Source organism: Crotalus tigris, unplaced genomic scaffold (assembly GCF_016545835.1).
Source record: "Crotalus tigris isolate CLP2741 ecotype Arizona unplaced genomic scaffold, ASM1654583v1 scf7180000018371.15429387391:27106975, whole genome shotgun sequence".
In the NCBI taxonomy this organism is placed as follows: Eukaryota; Metazoa; Chordata; class Lepidosauria; order Squamata; family Viperidae; genus Crotalus; species Crotalus tigris.
In genome coordinates, this window is record NW_024096970.1 from 9883854 (window position 1) to 9910765 (window position 26912).

The 26912-nt window shown below is 37.7% G+C and overlaps 1 protein-coding gene across 2 annotated transcripts in view; it reads right to left on the reverse strand.

Annotated features, from left to right (window-relative positions):
- The window catches only part of PLCG1 (phospholipase C gamma 1), a 93029-nt gene that overhangs the window by 31459 nt on the left and 34658 nt on the right, over positions 1–26912 (reverse strand). Inside the window, exons 2-15 of one of the 2 annotated variants that reach the window (XM_039351363.1) lie at positions 24792–24944; positions 23315–23408; positions 23038–23085; positions 16315–16399; positions 15300–15383; positions 14926–14948; positions 14117–14186; positions 10838–10939; positions 8497–8615; positions 7299–7384; positions 6560–6680; positions 4688–4856; positions 3076–3198; positions 1168–1269 (exon numbers count right to left, since the gene is read on the reverse strand). In XM_039351363.1, the coding sequence (XP_039207297.1) occupies positions 1168–1269; positions 3076–3198; positions 4688–4856; positions 6560–6680; positions 7299–7384; positions 8497–8615; positions 10838–10939; positions 14117–14186; positions 14926–14948; positions 15300–15383; positions 16315–16399; positions 23038–23085; positions 23315–23408; positions 24792–24944 (1379 nt within the window). Of the gene's footprint in view, positions 1–1167; positions 1270–3075; positions 3199–4687; positions 4857–6559; positions 6681–7298; positions 7385–8496; positions 8616–10837; positions 10940–14116; positions 14190–14925; positions 14949–15299; positions 15384–16314; positions 16400–23037; positions 23086–23314; positions 23409–24791; positions 24945–26912 lie in introns of both variants that reach the window. The other variant, XM_039351362.1, reaches the window with a different exon arrangement.

The following is a 26912-nucleotide window of genomic DNA, read 5'->3' on the forward strand; positions in this document are numbered from 1 at the left end:
GTAGCCTTTTATGTTTATAACTCATAATTGTTTCTGGCTGTATGCTGTACTCAGAGTTCTCTCCTTTCATTCTTCAAAAGCAGAAACGGGGGACATTCCTCTGAAGCTCTTCTTTCTTAGCCCCTCTAATAAAACTTGCCAGAAAAAGGAGAATGAGATTTCCAAACCTGAGTGGTAGGAGAGTCGGCCAGCAAAATCCAAAGTATTGGGACTGGGCAAAAGTTTGCATTCAATTGGGAAGAACTGGTTCACATTCAGAATTGAGAATGCAGCATTTAATGACTCATTAAAACCGCCTGCATTTGTTTCTAGGATTGCATAACTGCCATGGAAAGTTTTCTGCATGCTAGGGACAAGGGCTAAGCTATTTTAACGAGTCTCAGACAAGTGCTGCCTTTGTTCTACATGTTCTGAACAATTATTTCAAATCAAATAAAATCAAATCTGAAGCCTCATAGAGTTCTACAAAGCCACATATATGCCAGATAATCTTCTCAGCCCTCTTCTTTTTAGTCCTTTCATGATTGCAAGCAAAGTATAAATATGCCCTTCTTCTAACCCAGGCATGTCAAACTTGCGTTGTCACGTGACGTCGCGCGACGTATCAGGACTTTTTCCCCATTGCCGGCAACGGGGTGGGTGCAGTTGTGTGTGACACATCTGGCCTATGGGCCGGCAGTTTGACATGCCTGTTCTAACCTTTTCCAGACTGATCTTACTTCTAGCTTTTCAACTTCATCAGTATCAAGTGGGAATATCATTACCAAGCTACATTCTTCCCACAGGAAATGTGTAAAACTTAACACACAGCTCCTTTTAATTCAAGAAAAAGTAGTTTCTTCCAGATTTCTTCCCACCAAAGACTAAGAAGAATGAAGATATCCAACCCCTTCCCAATATGTCATAAAATAATATAAATGCAGAACATATGTAACGGAAGGGACCTTATGGGTGATTTAATCCAACCCCTTGCTCAGTGCAGAAATGCACAAAACCTTCCTGCCTCTGCTTGAAAATCTTTAAAGAGGGTGAATCTACCAATGGTCTAGGCAGAATGACTCACTATTTAACTGTTCTTCCCATCAGAAAATTCTACAATTTAGCCATCTTCGCTCACTCTCATGTCGGAAACACCTAGGAGCTTCTGGGATATCTTCTTTCACATACCTCCCTTTGCTCCTCCTCCTCTTCATTTCCTAAATCACTGGTTGTCTCTCCAGAGTAATAGATTTTACTGCTGGTCAAGACAAAATAATGAGGATTCCAATCCTGTAGAAACATACAACAGTAATTAAGTTGATCCTGGAATAGTCTCCTTAAAGGCCAAAGCTTTATAAAATTCACTAATTTGGACTAAGAAAATGCTGTAGAGAGAAAAAAAAACCATTATGCTGAGACTCTCATGAATTAACTTCTAAACATTGGTTGTTAAAATGAAACGTTCAGTTCAAACAATGATTTGCTGATATTAAACTAAGAGTTGTCCGACACTTTTCTCAAATAAATTTTTCAAGTCTACAGCTACTATTTAATTGTTTAATCCTAACTGTTTAATTTTAACAATGGGCCAAGAAACTGGAATGTAGTGAAGTTTCTTCTAAATCTCCGCCAGGTAGGGCTCCCCCTTCCCTGCATCCTTCTGTCCAAATAACTACCATATGGAATAGACTGGATTGAGAGATAGCACAAATTAACTAAACTTATAATCAAGCCAGATAGGTATAAATGTCATAATTGCATACTCCTTTTCTATTTTCTAACTAAGCTAATTATATTCAGACTGACAGGTCTTTTAAGCAGAAACCCATAGTCTTGAGTTCTTCAGAGCAACTGACAAAGCTCTTTTTCTCCATGGGGGCAATGAATGAAAAACTTGAAACCAACTCTCCACCTCTTCAATAATAATAATAATAATAATAATAATAATAATAATAATAATAATAATAATAATAATAATAATAATAATCCTGAACTGCTTCTATTTGTAAAAAAAAGATATGTGCAGAACAACTAAGGAATGCCAGGGCTTTATTCAGGGTTATTAATGCTTATGTGATCATGTAAAGAAGTATTGCTTCATCTGGGGCAAGTACTATCTTTTGTAATAGCTTTATATCATTCTCACAAGTCATGGGAATTTTAATCCCACACACCATGTGTTATTATTGAAGCAACCTGCCCACATCATATGGCAACGTTCAAGAGTATTGACAAAGAGAAGTAATCTTGTTTCTTCTCTGTCTTTCAGTGTGGCAAGACATATTATAATGCCACAATTGGGATGCTGTACTGAAAGTGGCAGGAAAAGCTTTGCGTAAATCTCTGAAAGAAACAGACATTTTCAGCATCCCTGTCAAGTTGAGTCAATTGACCAGGGCACACAACTTTATCAGGCCAAGAACCACCCTGGGGTTTCAAATACAGTAAGCACTGCAAGCTGAATCTAAATGGGTGGAGCTGAATCAAAGAAATAGGGCGACAAGATAAATAAATATATTAACATGATTACTGAGAAGTGATTCAGTGTAGTGGTTAAAGGAACTGGAGTAGAAAATAGGAAAGTGTGAGTTTTAGTCCTGCCTTAGGCATAAAGCCAACTGGATGACCTTGGGCCAGTGACTCACAGCCTAGAAGGAGGAGTTGGCAACCCATTTCAGACAAAGGCTGCCAAGAAATCAAAACTGATTTGAAGGCACAATAATATTATAAATAATTTTAAAAATCCAATGTATTTAATAATTTTCTCCTTCTGTCAAAATAAAGCAAGAGTGAATATTTTTTCCCCAGGCCAGAGATACGGAATAACATGCTACTGATCCACTGTCCAAAAGTTACATGCAGATCTGTCTGCCATAAAAAAAAATTACAATTTTGTAACACTGGTGACTCTGGGAACTATATTCAAGGATTTCAGAGGGCCTAATATTTCAAAGTCATGGACTCTGTATTAAAATTATAAAGCCAGATTTGGAAATTTCTGGGGAACTGTGCCCCAGACTAGAGGGGTGTGTATGTGGGCCTAGAACGGCAGCTTATGTAAGATCGTACAAATCAAAGCAATACAAAGAAACCCACGTGGTTGATGGGGTCTTCCAGATACAGAATTCCATTCTTTATTGAATTGCTGATGTCATTCTCCGAATACACTGCAGATGATGGTACTTCTTCATAAGCACTACCCTCAGCCAGTTTCTTGTGCTACAACAAGAAATATACATGTCAAGTTATTTTAATAAAATAGTAAAAATCTAGACTGGAATTAGGAGAGGGCATGTAATCCGCTACAAAATTAACTATACTATCTTTTGTGATCCTACACAATCATTTGTATTTCCCAGCAGAGCCAAACTTTTTCTGATTTGGTGCAGCAGCACTTCTGGAAATACCAAGAGGGAGAGGGAGAAGACATTTTTTTTCCTGGTCTCAAAGTCAATCTCTCCATTCAGCCACTGCGGTAACTTTGCATTTACCCCTTCATAGCAAGGTAGCTTCACATTTTCCCCTTACAAATCACTTCTTTTTAAGGTACTGGGCAAACGCTCACTGTGTGAACCAACAATGCAGAAGAGATGGCAGCCCCTGTTATTTCTGAGTTCTCCTATCAGCTACCAGGAAGAACTGATTGACTTGTGTTATTCTCAGCATTTTGAAGCTAGGATGGTGTTGAACATTTCTAACTGCACTTGAAAGACTGATCAGTGGAAATAATAGCAGTATAGAAATGCCCTTAGAGCAGTGGTTCTCAACCTTTCTAATGCCGCAACCCCATAATACAGTTCCCCATGTTGTGGTGACCCCCAACCACTTATACATCACCGGGTGCCAGGGGCGTGGCCAAAGAAAAGGGGGAAAAAATGGCGGACAGCCTTGTTTGGCGACCCCCGTGAAATGTTCGTTTGACCCCAAATGGGGTCCCGACCCACAGGTTGAGAACCACTGCCTTAGAACTTCCTGCTTTTTTATGGCAACTACGTATGAAATTTCTCCAACAAAAACAGTTGTAGTGGCTTTGGAAGGCTTATGAAGTAAAAGATCTGTGGGCATGCTGAACATCTAAAATTAGCAACATGCTTTCAGGTTGAAGAGTGGGTACTACATTTTATTTTAGTATAACTACAAGGCATATACAATTATAAAAATGCTGTTCTCCAGAGACCTCTTCCTGAGAGTCATACAACTTAATTTCTATTTTTTTGATTTTCTGATGCACTTGGCAGGATTTTTCCCATATATTTAAGAAATTCAGTTAAGTAGCAGTCCCAATAACTTGAAAGTCCAAAGTTAAAGAAGCCTGGCTTAAGAAATAAAAACTAAGGGAGCCATTATTTTTTAATTTCATTTGCAATGTAGGAAGCATAATTGTAGAAGGGGTTTTTTTTTTGCATACGGTTATTCTAACAAGAGTTATAAATTTGTCATAGTCACCTACTTAATCATTAAAATGCAATACTGATTGATGTATTGTTTTGTAGGCCTCATACCACAAGATGTGCAAAGCCAAAATTTATAATATCCCTGCTTTTGCAGATTAGTAATTGTTTGGGTCCTAAAGACCAGGTATTCTGAAATAAGTTGCAGTAAATGTGTGGGAATGGGGGGGGGGGCTTGGGGCAGAGGTTAAGAAACATCAATGCCTATGTCACCGTTTACATAGACCGCATTCACAAAGGCTACAAAAAGAGCTTACCTTTATGAGAATCTTCCTCTTCAACTGGTTTGGAGATGGCAGACCGTCAGCAGAGATATCTATCGGTTTGGTTAGCAGCATGTCTCCAAAGACCTTCTTAAAGTTCTGAGCCATATTCCTCTGCTGGGCAATGCTGCAATGGTCTTCAATGGATAGGATAACAGGATAACTTAAAAGAAACAAAATCATTAAGAATAATTCCAAGTGCTGGTTGTCACCTCTAAAGTCTTTGATGGTCTGGGATAAGGTTATTTGAAGGACCATCTTTTCCCAGTTTACCCGACTCACCAGAGCGGAGAGGCAGGGTATGTTACAAATCTCTTCTCTTAGTGGGACCAACAGAAAAGTCTTCTCCATGCAACTCCCCTTCCCTCCTGGGAACATTATCCCTCAGAGAGATTGGCCCCCACCTTATACTCTTTTGAAAGGCCCTGAAGACATGTTGCCAGTGGGCCTAGGGCCAGGATGACATGGAACACATCAAGGGTTTTGATTTTTTTTTTTTTTTGTATTTAGAATTTTATTTCTCTAAGCCACTGCAGTCACCATGAGTGACATGGATGGCCAAATAAATTTTCTTAATATATAAATAGAATTATAAATACAATATACTGGTGCCAATCTTAATTCTGTTATTAGTTTGCCTAATGGGGCTTTCGGATCAACATTTGACTCCTATAAGAATTAACATTTGACTCCTATAAGATTTGTTCAGCTATCACTCTAGTTTCTGTTGTTCTATCAGCATTCCATCCTCCCTTTAAGATCAGGTCCATAAGATAATAGAGGAGAATAAATGTGGAAAGGTCAAAAGTGAAAATGTGTGTATAATAATGTATAATAATAATAATAATAATAATAATAATAATAATAATAATATGTATTATTCTTAGTATGAAGTATAGTATGAAGGAAGAAAAATGTAAATAAGAAACAATGGGGCAACAAGGACAAATATTCTAAAGAAGAATAAGGGGGGGAAATGTAAATAATAAAAGATTACCGTTACGAAATCGCTGTTAAAAAAAAGGGGAGGAGTATATACTGTTTTGTTTTGTTTTGTTGCTTTAAAAATAAAAAATTAAAATTAATTAAAATATAAGATCAGGTCCATAAGATTGAACACTTTATTTTGAAAACAAATATTTGGAATATTGAGGAAATTGAGATTTTAGAATTCCATTACTAGGTGTCAGTTCAAAGGGCACCAAATGTTGGCACTAATATATGATTCTTTTTGAATACAGAAAATACATTTAATGTGGTAACAGATAAAATACCAATTTCCCCACAGTTCAACAGTATAATGTTTTTTCAAAAATACAAGTTTCTAATCTTCTGGATTGTGAGAAAAATAACTGAAATGCCACCTGAAATTTCTGGATCAGATTTCAAAGCAAAGAGGTTAAAAAAGAAAGACTTCTATTTGCTAGAGACATAATTGCAGTAGAATACACAACTCTAATATTCTATTCTTGATTATAAAAATGTATATATGCTATATTTTTAAAACAATGCAAACTATTGCTTAAAGAAATTCAGTGTGTCTCAAATGGAAAGTTTTATAGAATCCTCCATTCTTGATGCTGATGCTGATACACACACACACACACACACACACACACACACACACACACACACTGTATATGATAATCATTTACAAAAATTTAGACTAAGATAGACTACTATACTATCCACTATCATGCCAGTGCAACATCTTGCTTCACATACGTATGTTCCAGCCTAGCATTGAAACAATACTTTGTAGACAGGCATGAGGTGCCATAAAATAAGTCTTTAGGGGTCAAGCATCTGAACTAGGAAAAGGCAAATATCCAAAGAACATGGTTTCACAACTGATGTTTTACTTACTCAGAAGTTACAAAAGCATGCTCCTTGATGGTGGTGAGGACATCAGAAAACTTAATTTTTGTAGTTAATGTGTGTCCATGATAAATCACAGGCATCCCATCAGGACCATCCCAACAATCAACTGAAAAGATAGCCAGTTAAAGTATAATTAATAAATCATCAATACAAGTTAAGTTAATACTGGAATTAATTATCTTAAATAAAATTAAGCTGCATCCAAAGAAGTATAGATAGTTGTTTGTCACCTAACAATCCAGGTAGAACACATTTCAATGAAAATGTTTTCCTTATTTCTCTGGAGTGAAAGTGATACCACGAAGGAAGGCATTTCAAAAGAGATTTGGGTGGGAAAGTAACCTGTAATGCATTGATAATACCCCTAAGTCCATGGCACTAAAGGATTGCCTTTTATTTCAAGGTCACAAGCAAGCCTTCCTTTAGAGGTTTCTGATCAAAGAATTCTGGGCAAGGTGTATATGTATATTTGAAACTGCCTTTATTTTTGACTATCCATCTGGCTCAATATAATCTATTTTAACCCGCAGGATCTCACAAAATCCCAGGTAGACACTTTCATATCTCTTGCAATCTGACCTTGTTAACTGGAATATTCAGTGTGTAGAGTGTACATTCCACTCCACACTTGATCTATGTGCAACTTTTTTTTAGTATGAGATGAACTTTTCCTGATCTTTATTAGGCAGATGAGGAAAGAAAATGAGAAGAGACCAGCACTCACGTTCAATACAGCGGCATCCCATGCGCAGGCAACGAGCATAGGCTTCCAAGGAAGACTCACTTGAGAACTGATCTCCTGTCAAGTATCTATGATGAAGGGGCAGTTACGAACATAAAAGCAAGTTGGGTTGGATTATCAGAATATCAAAAAGATAAAGCAGTAGCTCAAATGCGACAGAGAATTGATCAGAAACTTTTTCATATACACTTTTCATGCACCTGAAGGCAGGACAAGAAGCAACGGGTGGAAACTAATCAAGGGAAGAAGCAACCTAGAGCTAAGGAGAAACTTCCTGACAGTGAGAACAATTAATCAGTGGAACAACCTGCCTCCAGAAGCAGTAAATGTTCCAACACTGGAAGTTTTTAAGAAGAGACTGGACAGCCATTTGTCCGAAATGGTGTAGGGTTTCCTGCCTGAGCAGGGGGTTGGACTAGATGACCTCCAAGGTCCCTTCCAACTTTACTACTACTACTACTATTATTATTACTACTACTACTATCCAATCAGAGTGCACTAATCTCTAACCCAGATTTCTCTCTCTCAACTGCTCAAAGATTCCTCTCCATGGTATACTGGGGTAACATTAAATGTTTACATTCATCCTAGCCACACACTGCTCCAATCCAAAATTTCCTCTTCCTTCAAAAAGTTTGAAATAACATAACAAGGTGTATTTATTTAATTGTGCATATCAGGATTCTCTTCATCTAGAGATCCCTAAATTACTGAGTCATGTGTTGACTGCTGCTATTAATGGAAAGCAAAACTCAAAACAGGCAACTCACGTAATAGCTTTGTTCCCTATGCCATCCATCTGGTAAACTTGCAAGATTTGTTTTTCTTGCCATGCACATGTATACATAACCCGAACTAGACTGTTGTTTCTCTGTGTCATATTATATATGGGTATATGCATAATTCTGTATTTATTGACTTATGTAGTGTATATCAAAGTGATGACCTTTTGAGAGCTGAATGCAACGAAATTTCATTTTAATGTATGCCAATTAGTGTACATTTAAAGTGAAAATAAAGTTATTATTCTATTCTATGATTTGCAGAGATGTAAGACAGTGTATTCCAAGAACTGCATTGTTATCCCAGAAGGTGCTTTTCATACAGTTTAATGCTCTTTTCTCAAAGCAAATTACAAATAGGAGAAATTGTTAACAACAGAAACTCATTTTTCCATTACGTGTTATGAGAGGATGAGATCCAATAATGGGACAAGGGGTTGTTCATGTCCTCTGGGCGTATGACATCAAACTCCGAGTTCCAGATGCTGTTCTCCTTGGAAAACAGGAAGGTGAGAAACTGTACAAGGGGAAAAAATTGGGGGTGGGAGGTGAAAGATGGAACATTAAACCCCCAAATCTCAGCTGTTTTTTCAGACCACTTCAATTTGATTCTCCCCAGATGTATTCGATTACTGCTGTCATAATTTGGAAAACGTGCTAAATTACGATACTGGAAGGGAGTCTGATTGAGGAAATCTGACATAGCCACGATGAAGTTTCTGGGTAGTTTTCAAGATCAGTTCCATGTAGAGAGCATTGCAGTAATCAAGTTGTGAAGTGACTAGGCATGAGTGACTATTTGAATGGCCCTCCCAATTTAGGAAAGGACACAACTGGCTCATTGGACGAAGTTATGCAAATGCCTTCATAAGCACAACTGACACCTGCTTTTGAAGCAGAATCTTTTGACTCCAGGAAAAACGTGACTGCATACCAACGTTGAAAGGGGAAGTATAACCCCATTCAAGGTCAGAAGGAATATACTCAAATCTGCATGGCTGAAACACCCATAGTCACTAAGTCTTGATAGTAATGAGTTGGAGGTTCTCCCCATTCAAACTCACAACCTCCATGCAAAACCTTGACAGCATTATTTGCTGGTTCCAAGTGAAAAGATACAACCTCAAACTAGCAGATGACCTCACCCAGCAGTTTCATATTTATCTGTTTATTTTATTTATATTTTCTATTTCTAAACAGTCCATCTCCTTCAGAAAAAGGAAGTATGAGAGAGTAAGCATGCAGGGTGACAACCAATTCACCAGTGCCTTAAAAACTATCTGGAACAACTAAATCCTACTTTGTTTCAAACTCAAAATTGTGCTAACCAAAGGCCAATTGCTTAAGAAATACTTGATTTATTTAGGCAGATCCTTTACTGGAGAATACTCTAAATATGATAAGATTGTTTCTGAGATAACATTCCATGCTAACACTAGAACTTTGTATTAGGTCTAGAAAACAACAAACCCCCAATCAACTGCATGCTTTCCATATAATTATCTATGTTCCAACTCAATCTAATTATCCTTACTTATAATTTCTAGGACTACATAATTGCCCAGTATTATTACAACCAATCAAATATAATTCCAGCAATTACCAATGAGAAGTCTTAGCGCCCTTCTTAGAAAAGTCAAAGTTGCAACTTATTTAATATTTTAAATTGCAAGAAAAGATCTACAGAAAAGAGGAAAGATAATGGCGATTTCACGGGGGTCGTCAAACAAGGCTGTCCGCCATTTTCCCCCCTTTTCTTTAGCTGTGCTACTTGATCTTATTCTATTGGCTTTTGAAAGCCAATAGAATAGACTCTATTCAAGAGACTCTATTCTATTGGTGCTTGAAAGCCAATAGAATCTATTGGCTTTTGGAAGTCAATAGAATAGACTCTCTTGAATAGAGTCTAATTCTATTGGCTTTCAAAAGCCAATAGGAATTGTCCAGGCTGTCTCTGCCCTGCTGAGCCCGCCAAAAGCCCCAGTCTGCAAACAGTGCTGCAAGGCGAACTTTCTGGAAAGCTTCCCTCCCTGCTGAGCAACTACTAAAAGTAAGTAAAAGAGGGCCATGGGTGGGAGGCCAGCGGGCGCAGGGATGGTTGCTGGCGCGTGTGGGGCCCGGCGGGTGCCTTACCTCCCTTGGCCCAGCTGCTGGTTGGCCTGCGCCCTTGCTGCCGCGTGCCATGGCCGCCCAGGAGCGCCTGGGCCTGCCTGCTGCCGCACCGAACGTGCGGTGGCCAAGGTAAGGCTAGCGGGGCAGCAGCGGCCGCAGGGAGGGTTGCTGACATGCGTGGGGCCCGGCGGGTGGCTTACCTCCCAGCCGGTGGTCGGCCTGCGCCATCGCTGCCACTTGCCAGCTACGCGTCAGCCGGCGCAAGGGGCAGCACCACGCATGCGCGGTGCTCCCAGGCTGAGGCGGTTGCTGGGTGACGGCCTGCGTGCAGCCGCAGGAGAGGAGGCGGAGCATGCACGCCTCCTCCTGCCCTACCCGCAGGGAAATACAGGTAGTCCTCGACTTACGACCACATGGTTGGGGTCACGGCATTGGGAAGGTTGAGAACCACTGTGCTACAGTATTCTTTTCCTGCCATGTATGGAACTGATCTTTATGGTACCTTGTAGCATTACTCACTACAGCGTAGTGTAGAGAACTCTGATGTCAATGATTTGGGAATTGTAAAGCCAGCTGCCTCTATCATTCCTGTTTTATTTTTTTCAATGAGATTCTTGAGAGTCTTACCTCATCTGAAGAAAAATAAGGTTCTTCAATTACTCTCAATGGATCTGACAAGAAAGTAAACATAAAATCTTGCACCAAGGAAAGGTCTGCAGCCCAAAGCTCCTGTATACAAGGATGGAGAAAGGTGGAGTTTTAGAAGCCAGATATTCTATTTATTACTAAGTAAGTAAGTAAGTAAATACATACATACATACAGACAATCATATTTTTAAACTTTATGACTGATATCCAAGTTAAGTCCATAGAAACAGAAATAGGGGATTAGCCATTTTGGATCTAATTCTCACTAACAGAGATGAAATGATAAAAGGTGTTGAATCCACAGGAACCTTGGGAGGAAGTGATCATGCAATATTGGAATTCAACATTATGGAAGCACAAGCAATAGAATACAGTCAAACTAGAGTCTTGGACTTTAAGAGAGCTAATTTCAATAAACTTAGAGAGGGCTTAAGAAGGATTCCATGGATGAGAATCCTCAAGGGGAAAACAACTCAAAAAGCTTGGGAAATTTTGAAAAGTGAGATAATAAAAACCCAGTCCAGCACAATACCAACAAAGAGGAAAAATAACAGCTCTCAAAAGAAACCAGCATGGCTGCATAAAGAACTCTCTGATCAATTGAAAGATAAAAAGGATAAGTATAGAAAGTGGAAAGAGGGGCACATAACTAAGTCAGAATATCAGCAAATAGCCTGAGCCTGCAAAGATGAAGTGAGGAAAGCTAAGGCTCAAAATGAACTAAGGCTTGCGATCAAAGTCAAAAATAACAAAAAAAGCTTCTTTCAATGTGTAAAAAACAAGAAAGAAGTGAAGGGAATGATTGGTCGATTAGTAGGGGAAAGTGGCAAGAAGGTGACAAGCAACAGGGAGAAAGCAGAACTATTTAACTCGTTTTTTGCATCTGTCTTTACATAAAGGGAAAAAAACAGACCAACCTATCAAAACTAGTGCCATAAAAACCAGAATAGAAATGCAAGTTAAGATAGGCAAGAAAACGGTAAGTGAGCGCCTGTCCAGCCTAGACGAGTTCAAATCACCAGGACCAGATAGATTACACCCCAGGGTTCTCAAGGAACTGGCAGATGTGATCTGAGAACCATTGAACTATATTTTTCAAAGATCCTGGAACACAGGGGAACTACCGGAGGACTGGAAAAGAGCTGATGTAGTTCCCATCTTCAAAAAAGGGAAAAAAATGGACCCAGGAAATTACAGACCTATCAGCCTGACCTCAATACCTGGGAAGATTCTGGAAAAGATAATCAAGCAACGAATCAGGGATCACCTAGAGGCAAACGAAGTTATTACTAAAAGCCAACATGGGTTTGTCAAAAACAGATCATGCCAGACAAATCTTATCGCATTCTTTGACCAAGTGACAAAATTAATGGATCAGAGGAATGCTATGGATATAATTTACTTGAATTTCAGTAAGGCATTTGATAAAGTAGATCACAACCTACTACTTGATAAGATAGAAAAATGTGGGTTAGACAGCATCACCACCAGATGGATCCGTAGCTGGCTGTCCGGCCGTACTCAGCATGTGGTCCTCAATGGAACCGCATCCACATGGAGGGAAGTGTGTAGTGGGGTGCCCCAGGGCTCTGTTCTGGGCCCAGTGGTCTTCAACATCTTCATCAACGATTTGGACGAAGGGATAGATGGGAAAATCATCAAATTTGCAGATGACACCAAGCTGGCAGGAATAGCCAACACTCCAGAAGACAGGTTTAGGATACAGGAGGATCTGGACAGACTTGAACACTGGGCGCTATCTAACAAAATGAAATTCAGTGGTGAAAAAAGTAAGGTTCTACATTTAGGCAAGAAAAACCAAATGTACAGGTATCGTATAGGCGGTACCTTGCTCAATAGCAGTAACTGTGAGAGGGACCTCAGAATCCTAGTGGACAATCACTTAAATATGAGCCAGCAGTGTGCTGCAGCTGTCAAAAAGGCCAACACAGTGCTGGGCTGCATTAACAGAGGGATAGAATCACGATCACGTGAAGTAGTAATACCACTTTACAATGCCTTGGTAAGGCCACACCTGGAATACTGCATCCAGTTTTGGTCACCATGATACAAAAAAGAAGTTGAGACTCTAGAAAGAGTACAGAGAAGAGCAACAAAGATGATTAGGGGACTGGAGGCTAAAGCAAATAAGGAACGGCTGCTGGAATTGGGTATGTCTATTCAGTGGGGTCGACCATTTCATGGGGGTCGCCAAACAACGCAGTCCGCCATTTTTTTCCCCTTTTCCTTAGCTGTGTGCTACTCCCTTTTATTCTATTGGTTTTTGAAAGCCAATAGAATAGACTCTTTTGAATAGAGTCTAATTCTATTGGCTTTCAAAAGCCAATAGGAATTGTCCAGGCGGTCTCTGCCCTGCTGAGCCCGCCAAAAGTCCCATTCTGCAAATGGTGCTGCACCAGTTGAGTAGTCCTCGACTTACGACCGGTTGAGTAGTCCTCGACTTATGACTGGTTGGGGGTCGCGGCATTAAAAAGGTTGAGAACCACTGATCTAGTTTAATGAAGAGAAGGACGAGGGGGGAACATGATAGCAGTGTTCCAATATCTCAGGGGCTGCCACAAAGAAGAGGGAGTCAAGCCATTTTCCAAGGTGCCTGAAGGCAGGACAAGAAGCAACGGATGGAAACTAATCAAGGAGAGAAGCAACCTAGAACTAAGAAGAAACTTCCTGACAGTTAGAACAACCTGTCTTCAGAAGTGGTGAATGCTCCACACTGGAAGTTTTTAAGAAGAGACTGGACAGACATTTGTCTGAAATGGTATAGAGTTTCCTGCCTGAGCAGGGGGTTGGACTCGATGACCTCCAAGATCCCTTCCAGCTTTATTATTATTATTATTATTATTATTATTATTATTATTATTATTATTATTATTATTATTATTATTATTATTATTATTATTATGTTATTTCATCTAGCTAACCTTGGCTGATTTCAAAAAACCTGAACAGTGTTGAACTAGTTGCATGAGAGACTACCAGAAAACAATAGGCCTACTCCACAGAGTAGTTGAGCAACACTAGAAAGAGGCAATGGCAAACCATTTCTTAGCGATTGCTAAGAAAATAATGTAGGCATATTCACATTAATTACCAGAAATCAAGTTCAGCTTAAGAAAAACTTTTATCTGCATCAAATTTTGGTTCTTACTCTTTCTCAACATCTCTCTCTCTCTCTCTCTCTCTCTCTCTCTCTCTCTCTCTCTCTCTCTTTGTGTTCCTTCTACAATATGAACTTACCATTTGGTATTCTAGCAAAAATGTCTGGAACTCTGACAGAGAAATTCTGTGGTATTCGGATCTCTCCCCACTGCTTTAAGATAAAGTGCAAGATAAGACAGGTGGGTTAGAAGGCAGCTGTCACTTCTCGAACCCAAACAAGCTTAAATATATAGAGTTACTGTTTACATATAACTCTTGTACATAACATGAAGATGCAATGGTGGATTCTCATGTGAAGTTATGTCAAAAATAAATCACATTATGGATTAATGTCATATTTAAACAATGCCAATATAAAAATTAACATGGCAGTGAAAGTAATAGATAAAGCTTGGCTATTGATAGAGCTCATTGCATTGACTCTATCAGGAAAATTTGGGACAAGGAACATATCAGCATAAAGGATTGTGGTCAGACATACATTTGATATCAATAAATAACAGACTTCAAATGCAAGTTTGATTAAAAGGAGCACAGAACTTTCAAGAATACTGAACTTTGTTATCACAGCAATTGGTAAAAAAGCAAAATAATTTGCATAAATGTTGCATTTTGCTATCAGACATAATTCTGTAATGGCTGGCACCAAATTATTAGAAAAAGCAGCTTGTCCCAGAATTTGAGATTTTATAATATTTCCAAAACAGATCAATACAACAAAATACAACCATACCATACTATGCAGTGAAATAGAGAATTAACAGAACACTATGAATGCATAATCTGTGCTTTGATTAATTAACTAATGATTAATTATCAGTCTATTCTGATAGCTGAAAGCCATTTTAATTTCTACCCCAGCCCCAATAGGAAATAAAACAGTTTACCTTTCTAAGAATGGAACAGCCATCTACACAGAAGAAACAAAAGTCAGTCATTGTGCTTATTAAATTTAAACATCCTACTATGGACGTCAATAGAGAAACTGCAATGCTGCTTCTCACAGAAATAATAAAGCCATTTTCCAGTGTATAGTTTACAAAGGTCCTGAACAGACCCTTCAGGGATTCCTTATGTACAATCATTATATATACAGATTTTTGCATATGCACATGAAAATGTGTATGAAGGTGAGTGAATATGCACGATAGTACCCACCTCTAAGAAAATATTGCTGAAAGACAAAAATAAAGTCTGTGGAATAATACATTTATTAGTTCTTTAAAAAATGTTATCAGAATTAAGATCAGAAGCGTCTTACTCCTTTCTGTGCATTGTACATCAAGCTCTGGTACAATTGAACAAATTGTCCATAAGTGATATCCCCATTTCTCTGCTCCACATCCTGATAGTAAAGAGAAAACAAGCAAACAAAAATCTTAAAATAGGCTATTATTCTGTCATATATATATTATCTCATTTGTGATAAATAGAGCACTCACTGCTTTTTTCTTGTACCATTTTCTAAAAGAAGGGAAGGGAAGAACTTTTGTGTTTTAATAATGCATCTTAAATGTACAAAGCAGAGATGCATTTTCAAGGTCTTTTATCATCTTTTTCCCAGTCTTCCTTAACTTGCTTTGGCCATGTAGGCTCAGCAATTTGAGATTTCAAGATAACATACATATGAAGAATTCCAGACTGGGGAAGACTGATTTATTCACTAATAAAAAGAAGAAACTATATTTAAGGTACTAGGATTACAACCAAGGAAATTCAGATTCAATCCCACTCTTGGCAAAAGAAGTTTACCATGTGATTTAGGGGCCAGTTAGTCTTTCAGCAATACCTACTTCATATTGTTAATTGTGGGATAAATGAGAGGAGACAGCTCTTTGTACCCCACCCTGAGCTCTTGAAGGAAAGATATAAATCTAACAAACAAAAAATAAATGCAGAAGGTTCCAGAATCAAATGACCAGTAACAATAAAGTTCTTAATCTGAGTAGAATGAGACCAATCTTAATAGATGGGTAAATTCATAGGGTGTAGCAATCTGAAATCCAAATGTGACTTCCAGAAGTTCTAATCCTGCTTTAGGCACCTTGGGTCAGTCACTTTTTCAGCCCTAGGAAGCAGGCAATGGCAAACCATTTCTGTAATTTGCCAAGAAAACTGCAAAGACTAGTCCAGGGCAGTCACCAGGCATCAACCCTAACTTGATGGCACGCACAAAAAAATAATTCAAAAAAAAAATCATACAATAGTCTATCAAGCTGCAACTTTTATCAATGAGATCAAACCTCTGCACATATAAACAAGGAGAAAATACTTACTGATAATCTCTCTTTTAAAAATCTCATGTTGGGGACACGGTAGTTGACTTGAGATAGCATATTTTTTAAGTCTTTTGCAGAAATTCTACATTAGCAGGGTAAGAAAAAAGAGAATAAATGAATGAGACATATTTTTGTAGTTATGCACTGCAACTTTTAAAATTCTCACAATTGCTTGAAAGATGGAAAACACAATAAAACAAGATAAGCATTATTATGAAAAGATAAAAGCATTTCCTCCACTCCACCCCTCAGATGCTGCACCTGTCAGCCTCCTGACATAGTTCAGAATAGCTGTTATCAGAATAGTTGTTAAGAGTAGTCAATGTTGGCCTCTTGTGAAGCCTTGCCTGTTAGTCTTCCATATATTCTGGCTTTGTGGGATCACTGTGGAAACTGGATTTTTTAAAAACAAACTTCCTTCCATTTTTCTGATGTTCCAACTATCAGATTTAAGTTGATTATCCAAAATCCTGTGATTTTTTTTCCTTAAAAATGGACAAAAACACTTCAAGCTAATCAGTGAATGAGGAAAAAAAAAGCACAGGTCAAAACTATCAACAACCCTTGGCCAAACAGAAGAGATTATCTCGAAGTACTTCCAAAATTACAAATACTGGAGTAGTTATTAAAACCAGCAGTCTCAGACTGTAGTACGTGAAAGGAAATAGTCACTATAGTTGTTGTGGTTCTTTTCCAAACAATTGAAATTATTTCAAAATAAACATTTGTTTTTTCTTCTTTTTCCTCAATAGCTATAGAAAAGGAGGTTTGCTTTCTTCAAATTCATAAAGTACTTGAGAAATGGGTCTCCTTCAAATAATACAAATTATTTGTATAGACTTTGAAAAAGCAAGAGAAGAAGAAAATCAACTCATTTGAGCTGTGGGGCTGGAGAAGTCTCCTGCCGGCGTATTCCTTAGGAAGCAAAGGTGACAAGCAAATATTGGAGTGCCTAACACCAGACATGTCACTAGAAGGCAAAATCACAAAATTGCATCTCACTTACTTTGGTCATGTCATGCGGGGGAATTCACTGGAGAAAGCAATTATGTTTGGAAGAGTCAGTGGTAAAAGGAAACCTGGCTGTCAAAAAATACAATGGCTGAACACTATCAAAGCTTCACATCAGCCAGAGCATAGAAAAACTCAATAGTGCAGATTAGAAGATGAGACCTGGCCCATAGAATTGCCAAGAGTCTGACTCGACTGAATGGATAATATCATCATCACTATACTGTAATAAATTGTTTCTTGACTTTATTAAGAAAGAATGTGTTTCTCGATTTTAATTGTGCTTCTGAGGTTCAATCTATGCTTATCAACAGTGAAAACCAATTATCTTCCATGATTGATCTTCCCTTGCAATTTGCAGCACAAGGAAGGACTCTTAAATTGCAATATTATTCATGAGGGGTCATCAAACAGGCCTAGGCGGATCCAAGACAACTCACCACCGCCAACTCACCTAGGCCAGCTTGCCATGGCCAATGTGCCACAGACAACTCACTGTGGCCAGCTCACCATAGCCAACTTGCCACAGGACAATTTGCCGTGGCCAATTTGCCAGACAAAAGTTACATAATACTGAAGAAACGGTGAAATAGAATCATTACAGAAAGGATGAAAAAGGAAAGACAAAATGAAATGTTAGATTGAAATCATACCTTGCTGACTAGCCACTCTTATGGAAGCAATGTATAAGAGGCTCCTTGAAAATTAAACTGCACAATTGTTTGGCTGAGATACAAAAATAGTAGTAGGTTTATCACTCCTACACTACACAATATACCACTACAACTTTTTTATGTTCTGATCATCAACTGAATTAATCAATTCCCCAAATGTTATACTGGAATACAATAATTAGAACCAGCCTTCTGAAAAATTGCAAGTTTCTTGTCTGCTTGGAGTACATATCCCATAACCACACCAAATATTGTAGTGACCATGAAACATGGAAGCAGGGGAGCCTGGAGGCTTCAGAATGAGGTGCTAGTCTGCAATGAACCACTTGCTGGGTTCCTCTTTTCCACAGAGCAAGCCTGCTGCTGAGTTCTTATAATATATTGCAATTTGTCAGTCCACCAATGACTGATGAAATCCAAAACAAATCTATTACAGATGATGAACTGTTGGCAAATAACTCATGTGTTCCTGGCATCCAAGAAATGCCGGTCTCCTCCACCCAGGAACAGAGACTGTAAAACTCTTTCCACAACAAAACAAGATAGCTGGAATTAATCTACTTAGGGAGGAGGACTCCCCCCCCAAATTCGGCTGAATTCCTGAGAAATGCATGTTGCAGACATATAACCTTACAGTCCAAAGATTAGCTCAGTCATTAGGTCAGGAAATGGAATTTGGCTACAACCCGTTTATGACTTCCAGATCTCAGTGGGTGAGAAAAAATATCTTCTCCGTTTTATACATATTTATACACATCTCCACACCCACAAAGTCCAGTATTTAATGATTCCAGTAACAAATGGAAATCCTTTCCATCATGCTCTGCCTCCTTTTTGGTCCTGTCCCATAAACTGGTGTGGGCAGTCCACAATGTCACTTAAATGCCAAGCATGGCTGCTCAGCGTGCAAAGGTAATATACCTCTGCAATATTTATTTTATTTATTTCCTATCATTATTATTTTTATTATTTTATAAACAATTATAAACAATTCAAGGCAGTGAATATAAGACTCCTTCCTCCTATCTTCCCCACAACAACAACCCTTTAAGGCAAATGGAAAGAGAATGACTGGTCCAAGGTCACAAAGCTGGCACATGTCACTGAAGCAGTTTTGATTTCCAACATTTCACAAATTAGCAAGTGCTAAATATCTTCACTATTTCTTAAAGAAGCCTGGTGCGCAGGTTTAGTATAGCAAGGAAGCTTTAGCAACACACTGTCAAATATGTATGAATAGTTAATTTGATTCCCAGGACACAATTTCTCCCTCCCCTTTTTGGCTGGAAGCAAAGAGAGACTGACGCCAAAAGGCAGCAGTAGAAAGCACTGCACTTAAGCAAAAGCACATTGACAAATTGAGCCATTCTAATCTGTTCTGAGGCATACTTTGAATTTTCATTGCGAAATGTGTTACAGATTAATCTCATAGATTTTAACTGGACAGTAGATTTTACTATAGCTTCCCTCTCAATAAGAATTCCCTCAATAGTTTGATGACCTTGGAAACACATGTACACTAGATGCAGCTGTTCTATTGTCAAATAAAACATTATTAAGATTTTTTTTAGAAATCTTCCTCTTCACAAAGACTGAGAAACTATTGAACTCATACAGTATATAACAAAAAGTCTTCAGTTATCTCAGAAAATCTCAATGAATCCAATGAATTTTTAACACATTGTGATTGTTAATTGATAAGGTTAACTGATTATCAAGGACTTCTGGGGAAGAAATGAAGATAACTCTGCTAAATGTGGAGCTAATGATCATGGCAGAATTTGCTGTATTTTAAAAGAAGGCATAAGTTATTAAAATTATTTATACTTGTTGTGATGAAGGGAAAAACCATTTCTTTATATATTTCTCTTTTTGTACTATATATTTTTCTTCCTTTTCTGTTTTTTTCTTTTCTGCATTTTATTTGCATTATTAGTTGTATTATTTTAATTGTAACTTTTAATAAAATTAATATAACAAAAGATAAATTACTTGTAACATATCTTGTGTAACTTGCATCTGCATAACCAAGCTATCTTCTTTTTCCTTTCCACTTATCTCACCACAATTTAAATTGTGCATAGTAAATTGCAGCTCACAAAAGCTTATGGATTTTAATAAAACTTGTTAATCAGAAAACTCTTGATTTTCTGTGAGCATACTATGTTATTGAAAATAGTTGCAAAATTAATCTTGTGAGACATAGTTTTGACTGTCAGTTTGATTAATTAATTGATTCATTCAATTTCTATAGCTAACCAACTCAACCAGGTGACTTTGGGCGGCTTACAAGCCATGAGCTATGTTAGTTTTCTTATTAAACAATTTACTTAGGCAATGGCATTCACTTTTGCTGAAGATACAATGGCCTATATAAAGAAAAAGGTTGGAGACTACTAAGATATATCAATGATCAGTGATGATTTTGTAGCTGAAACTTTCAACAAAAAAGCAAATACATCCACATAAAGAGGATAAGTGCCATTCAGAATTTAAAAGCCTATAATAAATTGTTTATGATTGTTAAATTGTTCATAATCTAATTGTTCTCCTTATACAAAAAGCAGTCCATTAACTTTTCTTGGAAAAGGGTCATTGTTAAACTTGTATGTCCATTTTATCTTGGTTCTTTCCCTCTCAAACTGGGAACAGGAAAACACAGTGGAATCTTTTTTTATCAACACATAGAAATTAGAAAAAATGACAAAAGTTCATTAGGTACCAGGCTGGCTTAGTATATGTGTTGAAAACTTCTCTGATCAGTGTTACAGCTCCATGTTCTATTAATGTTGTGATTGCCTCTGTCTTGGTTTCCAGACACTCTGCAAACAAGCTAAAATCTCTTGTCAGGGCAGGAAATCAATAGAAATAAAAATCACAAAATAGAACAGGGGGAACCAAGCACACTAGGGCTAGGAAGAGGTCTTAGATCCAGCCCCTCATTTTCTGCTGCTTTCAAGTTTCTTGAATGTTCCTTGGCTATTTCAGCCACAGGTGCCTAATTGCTAGGGCCTTCACCTAAGGCACCTTAAGCAACTTTCTCCATCTCAGAATCTTCTCAGTTTTAGTTATTTATCATCTTGGAAGGAAAAGAGAATTGTAGCAGTCACAGTTATACCATAGAAAGGCCTGAAGAGCTGGGGATGTATCATCCTGGAAAAGCTATCTAAGCGCTAAGATTATGACCTAATGGCTCATAATCAAAACCAGTTCCCAGCATATCATGCAGAAATATGTTGCATTTCCCAGAATCCTCCCTTTTTAATTTTTATGAATCAATCTTTCATATACACAGCCACATGTTCTGCAACAGACTCTGGATGTAGAACACATGGAAAATACTTATCAGCTGCTGGATTTCACTATTGTGAGGTTTTAAGCATTCGTCTTAAAATGTCCTCAGTACTCCCCAATGTGATTTCTCATGTTGGTCAATGACTATGGTTTAGTCCAAAGGAATGAAAAAAGTGAATGCTGAAATGTATTGCTAGCAATCTGCTAGCCTTTCCTGTTTAAGAGCTGTGTTTCATTATGGGTTACTGTATAGTAACTATATGCACTTCCTTGAAGGAGATGCAAATCTAGAACCTTACCTCTAATTCCTACATCATTTCACCACACCAATTCTTTCTTTCTCTTAAACCTTTGTTAAAATACAATAAATGATCTCTTCTTCCCATATCCCATCTCTTACCTATACACAAATCCTTAAAAGTTTGTCAGCAAAAGTCCATGAAGGGTTGGAACAGATAACAACATATCTGTTTTAACCTCGATCAAATAATCCAAGTTTAAGTTCCTTTCTTTTACTTTTTCAAGGATTATCAAATTAATATATATTCAGCCAATAAGTATTTGGAGGTGAATACATCACACAAACACATCAGAGATTGTTATTCCCCATGATGAATGCCCCTCCAAGATCTAGTTTTGCCAATCATCAGAAGACTTATTACATTTAGAAAACCCTAAACAGAAATATAAGGATTTATTGTGGAAGAACCTGAAGGGAAATTCTAGCACACAAGCCTACGTTTCTGAATCTCAGACAGCAATTGTGCAATTATTAGAAGTACTTTGTAGAAAAGTGCTACTGTCACGTGGGAGGCTCATGTGACATCAAGCTGAAAGAACACAATAAAGAGTTCACATTATACATGTTGAAATATTTTTTTTGAGGGGAGAAAGGCAATACAGAATAGCCTATCTCTATATAGCATATGGCAAAGCATATGTTCATATGAAGCTCCTGAACTTCCTTAATAAGATTCCCATTGAGATTTGTTGTTAGTAAGAAGACAAGGGATTTTGTTTCTCATGGTGTGCAGATATTTTGTTCTATTGTTACTTCTAGTTAAATGCATTTTTAAAATTCAATTGGAATGAACATGTTATTTCAAACTGCCTTCACTTTCTTGAAGAGAGAGAAAGAAAAGTTCAGGTCTCCAGCATTCACCTTTGATGTCCAAGCTCAATCATCCTATTATGTGGATGTCAAGAAAATAAACCACCTTTGCATTAAATTATGGAGTACCTCAGAGTTACAGTTAAAGAAATTTAATTAATTATTAATTCAAGTATTAGTCTCTTCATCTATCAATTAACTTACATACTGCAGACAAAAATATTCCCAGAATAGTATTCTAAGTTTCCTGTTGCAGCAGAATTCATTTTAGTTGAAGCACTCTTGCATTTTTCAAAAACAATTATTGATTGTTGTCTGCAGTTTTTTTTCCAAGCACTTATATTTATGCATGTACACACACACACACACACATACAGAATTTACATGCACATACAGTGGAAAATGTTACTTCTCTATTAATCAAGAGGCATATTTTTTACTTAATTAAAATGTTGCTTTTTTCCTGTTAGGAATAGACACTATTCCTACTTGGATTATAGTACTGTTCTAATCATCCAAATTCATTTTTCGATTAAATTAAACAGAAAACTAATTTTTAGACTTGTATGCCCTCTTTTCTTACTCAAATACATCACATCTCATAACGGATAACAGTAGCTTTCTATTTACCTATCCTCTCTGTTGCGGTCGATAAAGTAGAACTGTTTCCGAAGCCACCTAAAAGTAAATAGTTTTGAAATATTTTAAATATGTCAGTGAATCACAAAATCTTCCTCTTTAAGAATCCCCCAAATCCTGCAGATTATGTATGTTTGAACTGCTATGAAAGGAAGCATGGGTTTTAATATACATATAAAGATGCTGGCAATGAAGGAGAGGCAGTGAAACCTATATATAGTATGGCCTGTGCTTGAAATGGTCCTTCTGTTACAAATTGTTTTCTTACCTTTCAATTTGCAATGGAGTAGCAGCTTTTAGGGTATCTGCCACAAGCCAGTTCAACCCTTTGACCCACATGTTGACTTCATCTTCGGAAGTGGCTGTGAAAATAAAGAACAAACCGAGCCTGTCAAGACATGACACAGGCACTGACCCCTATATCCAAGAAGGAAGTCACTTTGCAGCTGGTTTCCAATAGACGGAAACTAACCCCATCAATTTTGATATTTACAAATTATAATAGCTATAAAACCAGTCTTTAAGGAGGAACAATCACATTATTTCAACGTTTAGCATTCAATTCATTATGCTCGCTAAGTAAGGAAGAAATGTGTTATCTTCTGAGGCAAATCCCACAAACATGGCAAACAAGAAGGATCTATGGGGAACTTAGTAATCAAGTTAGTTCTTTTTTCATCTTTTCAGGCCATAAATGTGCGTGCCAAAACTTACTTTAGCATAGCCGAATGTCAACAGGCTAGTGCCATGCTATGAAAGCTAACAATCATTTAAAGATATGTCTATCAGCCAGTTCAAACAACTATCCTACGGTAGCATAATAAGGATGCAGATTGATCGCTCTTATTCAGAATATGGTATATAGTAACATATTTGTTTAATTGTTTTGTGCCACATTCACTATTCTAGTCAGTCTATTCACTGCTCATTCAGCCATAGGGCACATAGTATGAGTTGAGGGTTGGCCACCCCAGATTCTGCACAAATCCAGAATCCTGCCCTATGATTAATGCCTTTTGAAGAATTATCCTCAACAAAGAAAAGTGAGCAGAACACGAACCATACTGAACAATGAGATTTCTCTTTATCTTCCCCTTAGTTTACCTTAAACAGTGGTTCTCAACCTTTCTAATGCCACGACCCCATAATACAGTTCCCCATGTTGTGGTGACCCCCAGCCACTTATACATCACCGGATGCCAGGGGCGTGGCTAAAGGGGAAAAAAATGGCGGACAGCCTTGTTTGGCGACCCCCGTGAAATGGGCGTTCGACCCCAAATGGGGTCCCGATCCACAGGTTGAGAACCACTGCTTTAGAAAGCACTCTATATAGGATCTCCCCCCCCCATGTCCAAATGTTAGAAGGTATACAGGAAGACCGTATACTTTCTAGAATTTGGGAAAGGGAAAACAACATTTAAGACTCTATTTAGCTTTTGAAACCATAAGAGAGTAAGCCAATACTTGCACCACAGCTAGTCATAGAATTAAAGGAGAATGTCTATGTGCTCAGAAGACTGTGGTGCAAGAACTGGCAATAGCTCTCAGTCCTAGCAGCTGCTAGCAATTCTAGTATCATTTTTGCTCATTTGTTCCTGTCTACTGTTCTAAGCCAAGTCTTGTTTAAAAAAAGAGATGACTAGCAATGGTGTTGCTGCCATTCAAAAGCTGCAACAAAAATTGGACTATAGTCTCATTTCATTGGTTTGATCTATCCCACAGTGACAAAGTAAAAGACATCTAACCTTGCAAACTGAGTGTTTTTAATCTGAATTCCATGCCATAAAGGATGACAAAGCAGTGAGACTGTTCTGGGCGGAAACAAGAATCTTCCTGGTATCGGTCAAAATCTCTGGAATTCTTTCCCTGACGAATTTCTTGGATTTCACGAATATCAACTGTTAAAAGAATAATAAGAGGAAAGGAATAAAATTAAGAACAAAAGTACTTTGCAGTTGAAAGCACAATGGGAAGTGTCCCAGCTTGATAAACACTGATAAACAACATTATCTGACAGTATCATGCAATTACAAAACATGGTCTCTTATTTGCAATATTAAGTTTACTGTTACTTAACTTCTAAAACATCAGATATTGGGACTTTTCCTTTGCTGGAGTAGAGATCTCCACCTGAATTACCCTTCCTCTTTGTAAGATATGTGTATGAAATGCTGCTTTCCAATTAAAGCATTTCAAGTATAATCCAAGATTCATATTTATTTGAGTTCTAAGATCAGCATTTAAGAAATGTCATTACTTTATGAACTTTGGGGTGGCAGTAAGGACTTGCATGACACTCTATGGACTTTAAAGAAGCAGGATAGGAAGACTACTGACTCTTTTGAACTTTGGTGATGGAGAAAACTCCTGAGAATTCTGTGGACAGACAAGTAAACAATCAAATGGATTGTTCACCAAATCAACTTAGAGTTGTCACTTAAGGCACAAATAACCAGGCTTAAATTATCCTACTTCATAAACATTAAACAAAGACCTAGATTTCTGGAGAAGGCTCTAATGTGGGAAAGGTAAAAGGAAAGGGAAGAAGAGGATGACCAAAAGCAAGGTGGATGAACTCAACTACTGTGGTGATGGGTATACCATTGGAAGGCCTGAAAAACGGACGGCTCATGATGGAGAAAATCTATCTATGTGACAACTAAGAGTCAATGGCTTGACAAGTACATAACCAGTCAAGGAAGGATTTTCAAACAAACATTTCTAAGATATATTTAATTTCTGGCACGGCAAAGTATACAGATGTAAGTCATACAGTAAATATGACTGAGTAAGAAACAGCAGAATACTCAAGAAGAATGAGCTATAAATAATGTTGGACCAAAACAACAAAAATTTATCTAGGCTAAAGTTACAGTGCTGATGCAATTCAATTCATTCATATACTCAAAACTATTTTGTCTACTGAGGGCCCTATCTTGAATCTAAAATCTATCCTGAAATTCCTATCTGAATTATAATTCACTCCAAGTAATTCTAATTCTAAACCGCACAATGAGCAATTAACATCATTGGCTGAGAGACAGTGGCTGACCCAAAGTCACCCAGCAGGTTTTCATGTTGATTTGGCAAAAAAGCGGACCCTGCACTTGCAGGAAAATGCTAAGAAAAGAACTGTACATGAAAAGTCCTGGCACCACTAGAGGTCACTGTGGCAAATCCTAAATTGATAGCAAAGAATATTTTCACTAGAAAAAAAGAAAGGAAACATCGTGGGTAGCAGATAATTTTTAAAAGTCCCCTAGGAACAAAACTACTGGGGGGGGGGGGAGTCTAGTTTTATGAAAATAACAGAGAACTCAAAGCTTGTTTTCTTTGTTTGCTATATGAACAAATGCAAGTTAGCACTTTCACCTTGAGATGGATATTGTTTATTATATGTTTGCTATTAAGACTAAATATCTACACATTTAAGTAACTGCAACTCACATACATACTATATACAATTTCTAGCCCAGAGATAGTCTTCCTTGGCCTCCTATCCTAAATTCCAATATGAAAATTTGTTTTATTGCTCCATGAAGCAACTCCATGCATTTATGTTCAGCAAAGTAACAAGCAGATTAAATAAAATTAATTCTAGATTTACTTAAATCCAGCATGGTAAAACTTAATGAAAGTTGAGGAATAGTATGGGAAAAATGTGAAAGGCAGGAAAGAAAGAGGAACCAAAGCTAATGTAAGACACAACATAGCGTCCTTTTCTGCTACAGAAGAAGCTCAACCACCTTTTCCTTCCTAAAGAGGAATCACTTCCCTCAGCCCTTCCGTATGTTCACCCATCCATAGATTCTCCATTTCCTGGACTGCAATGAACCTTTACACCTTGGCCATTTTGTCTCTGGAAC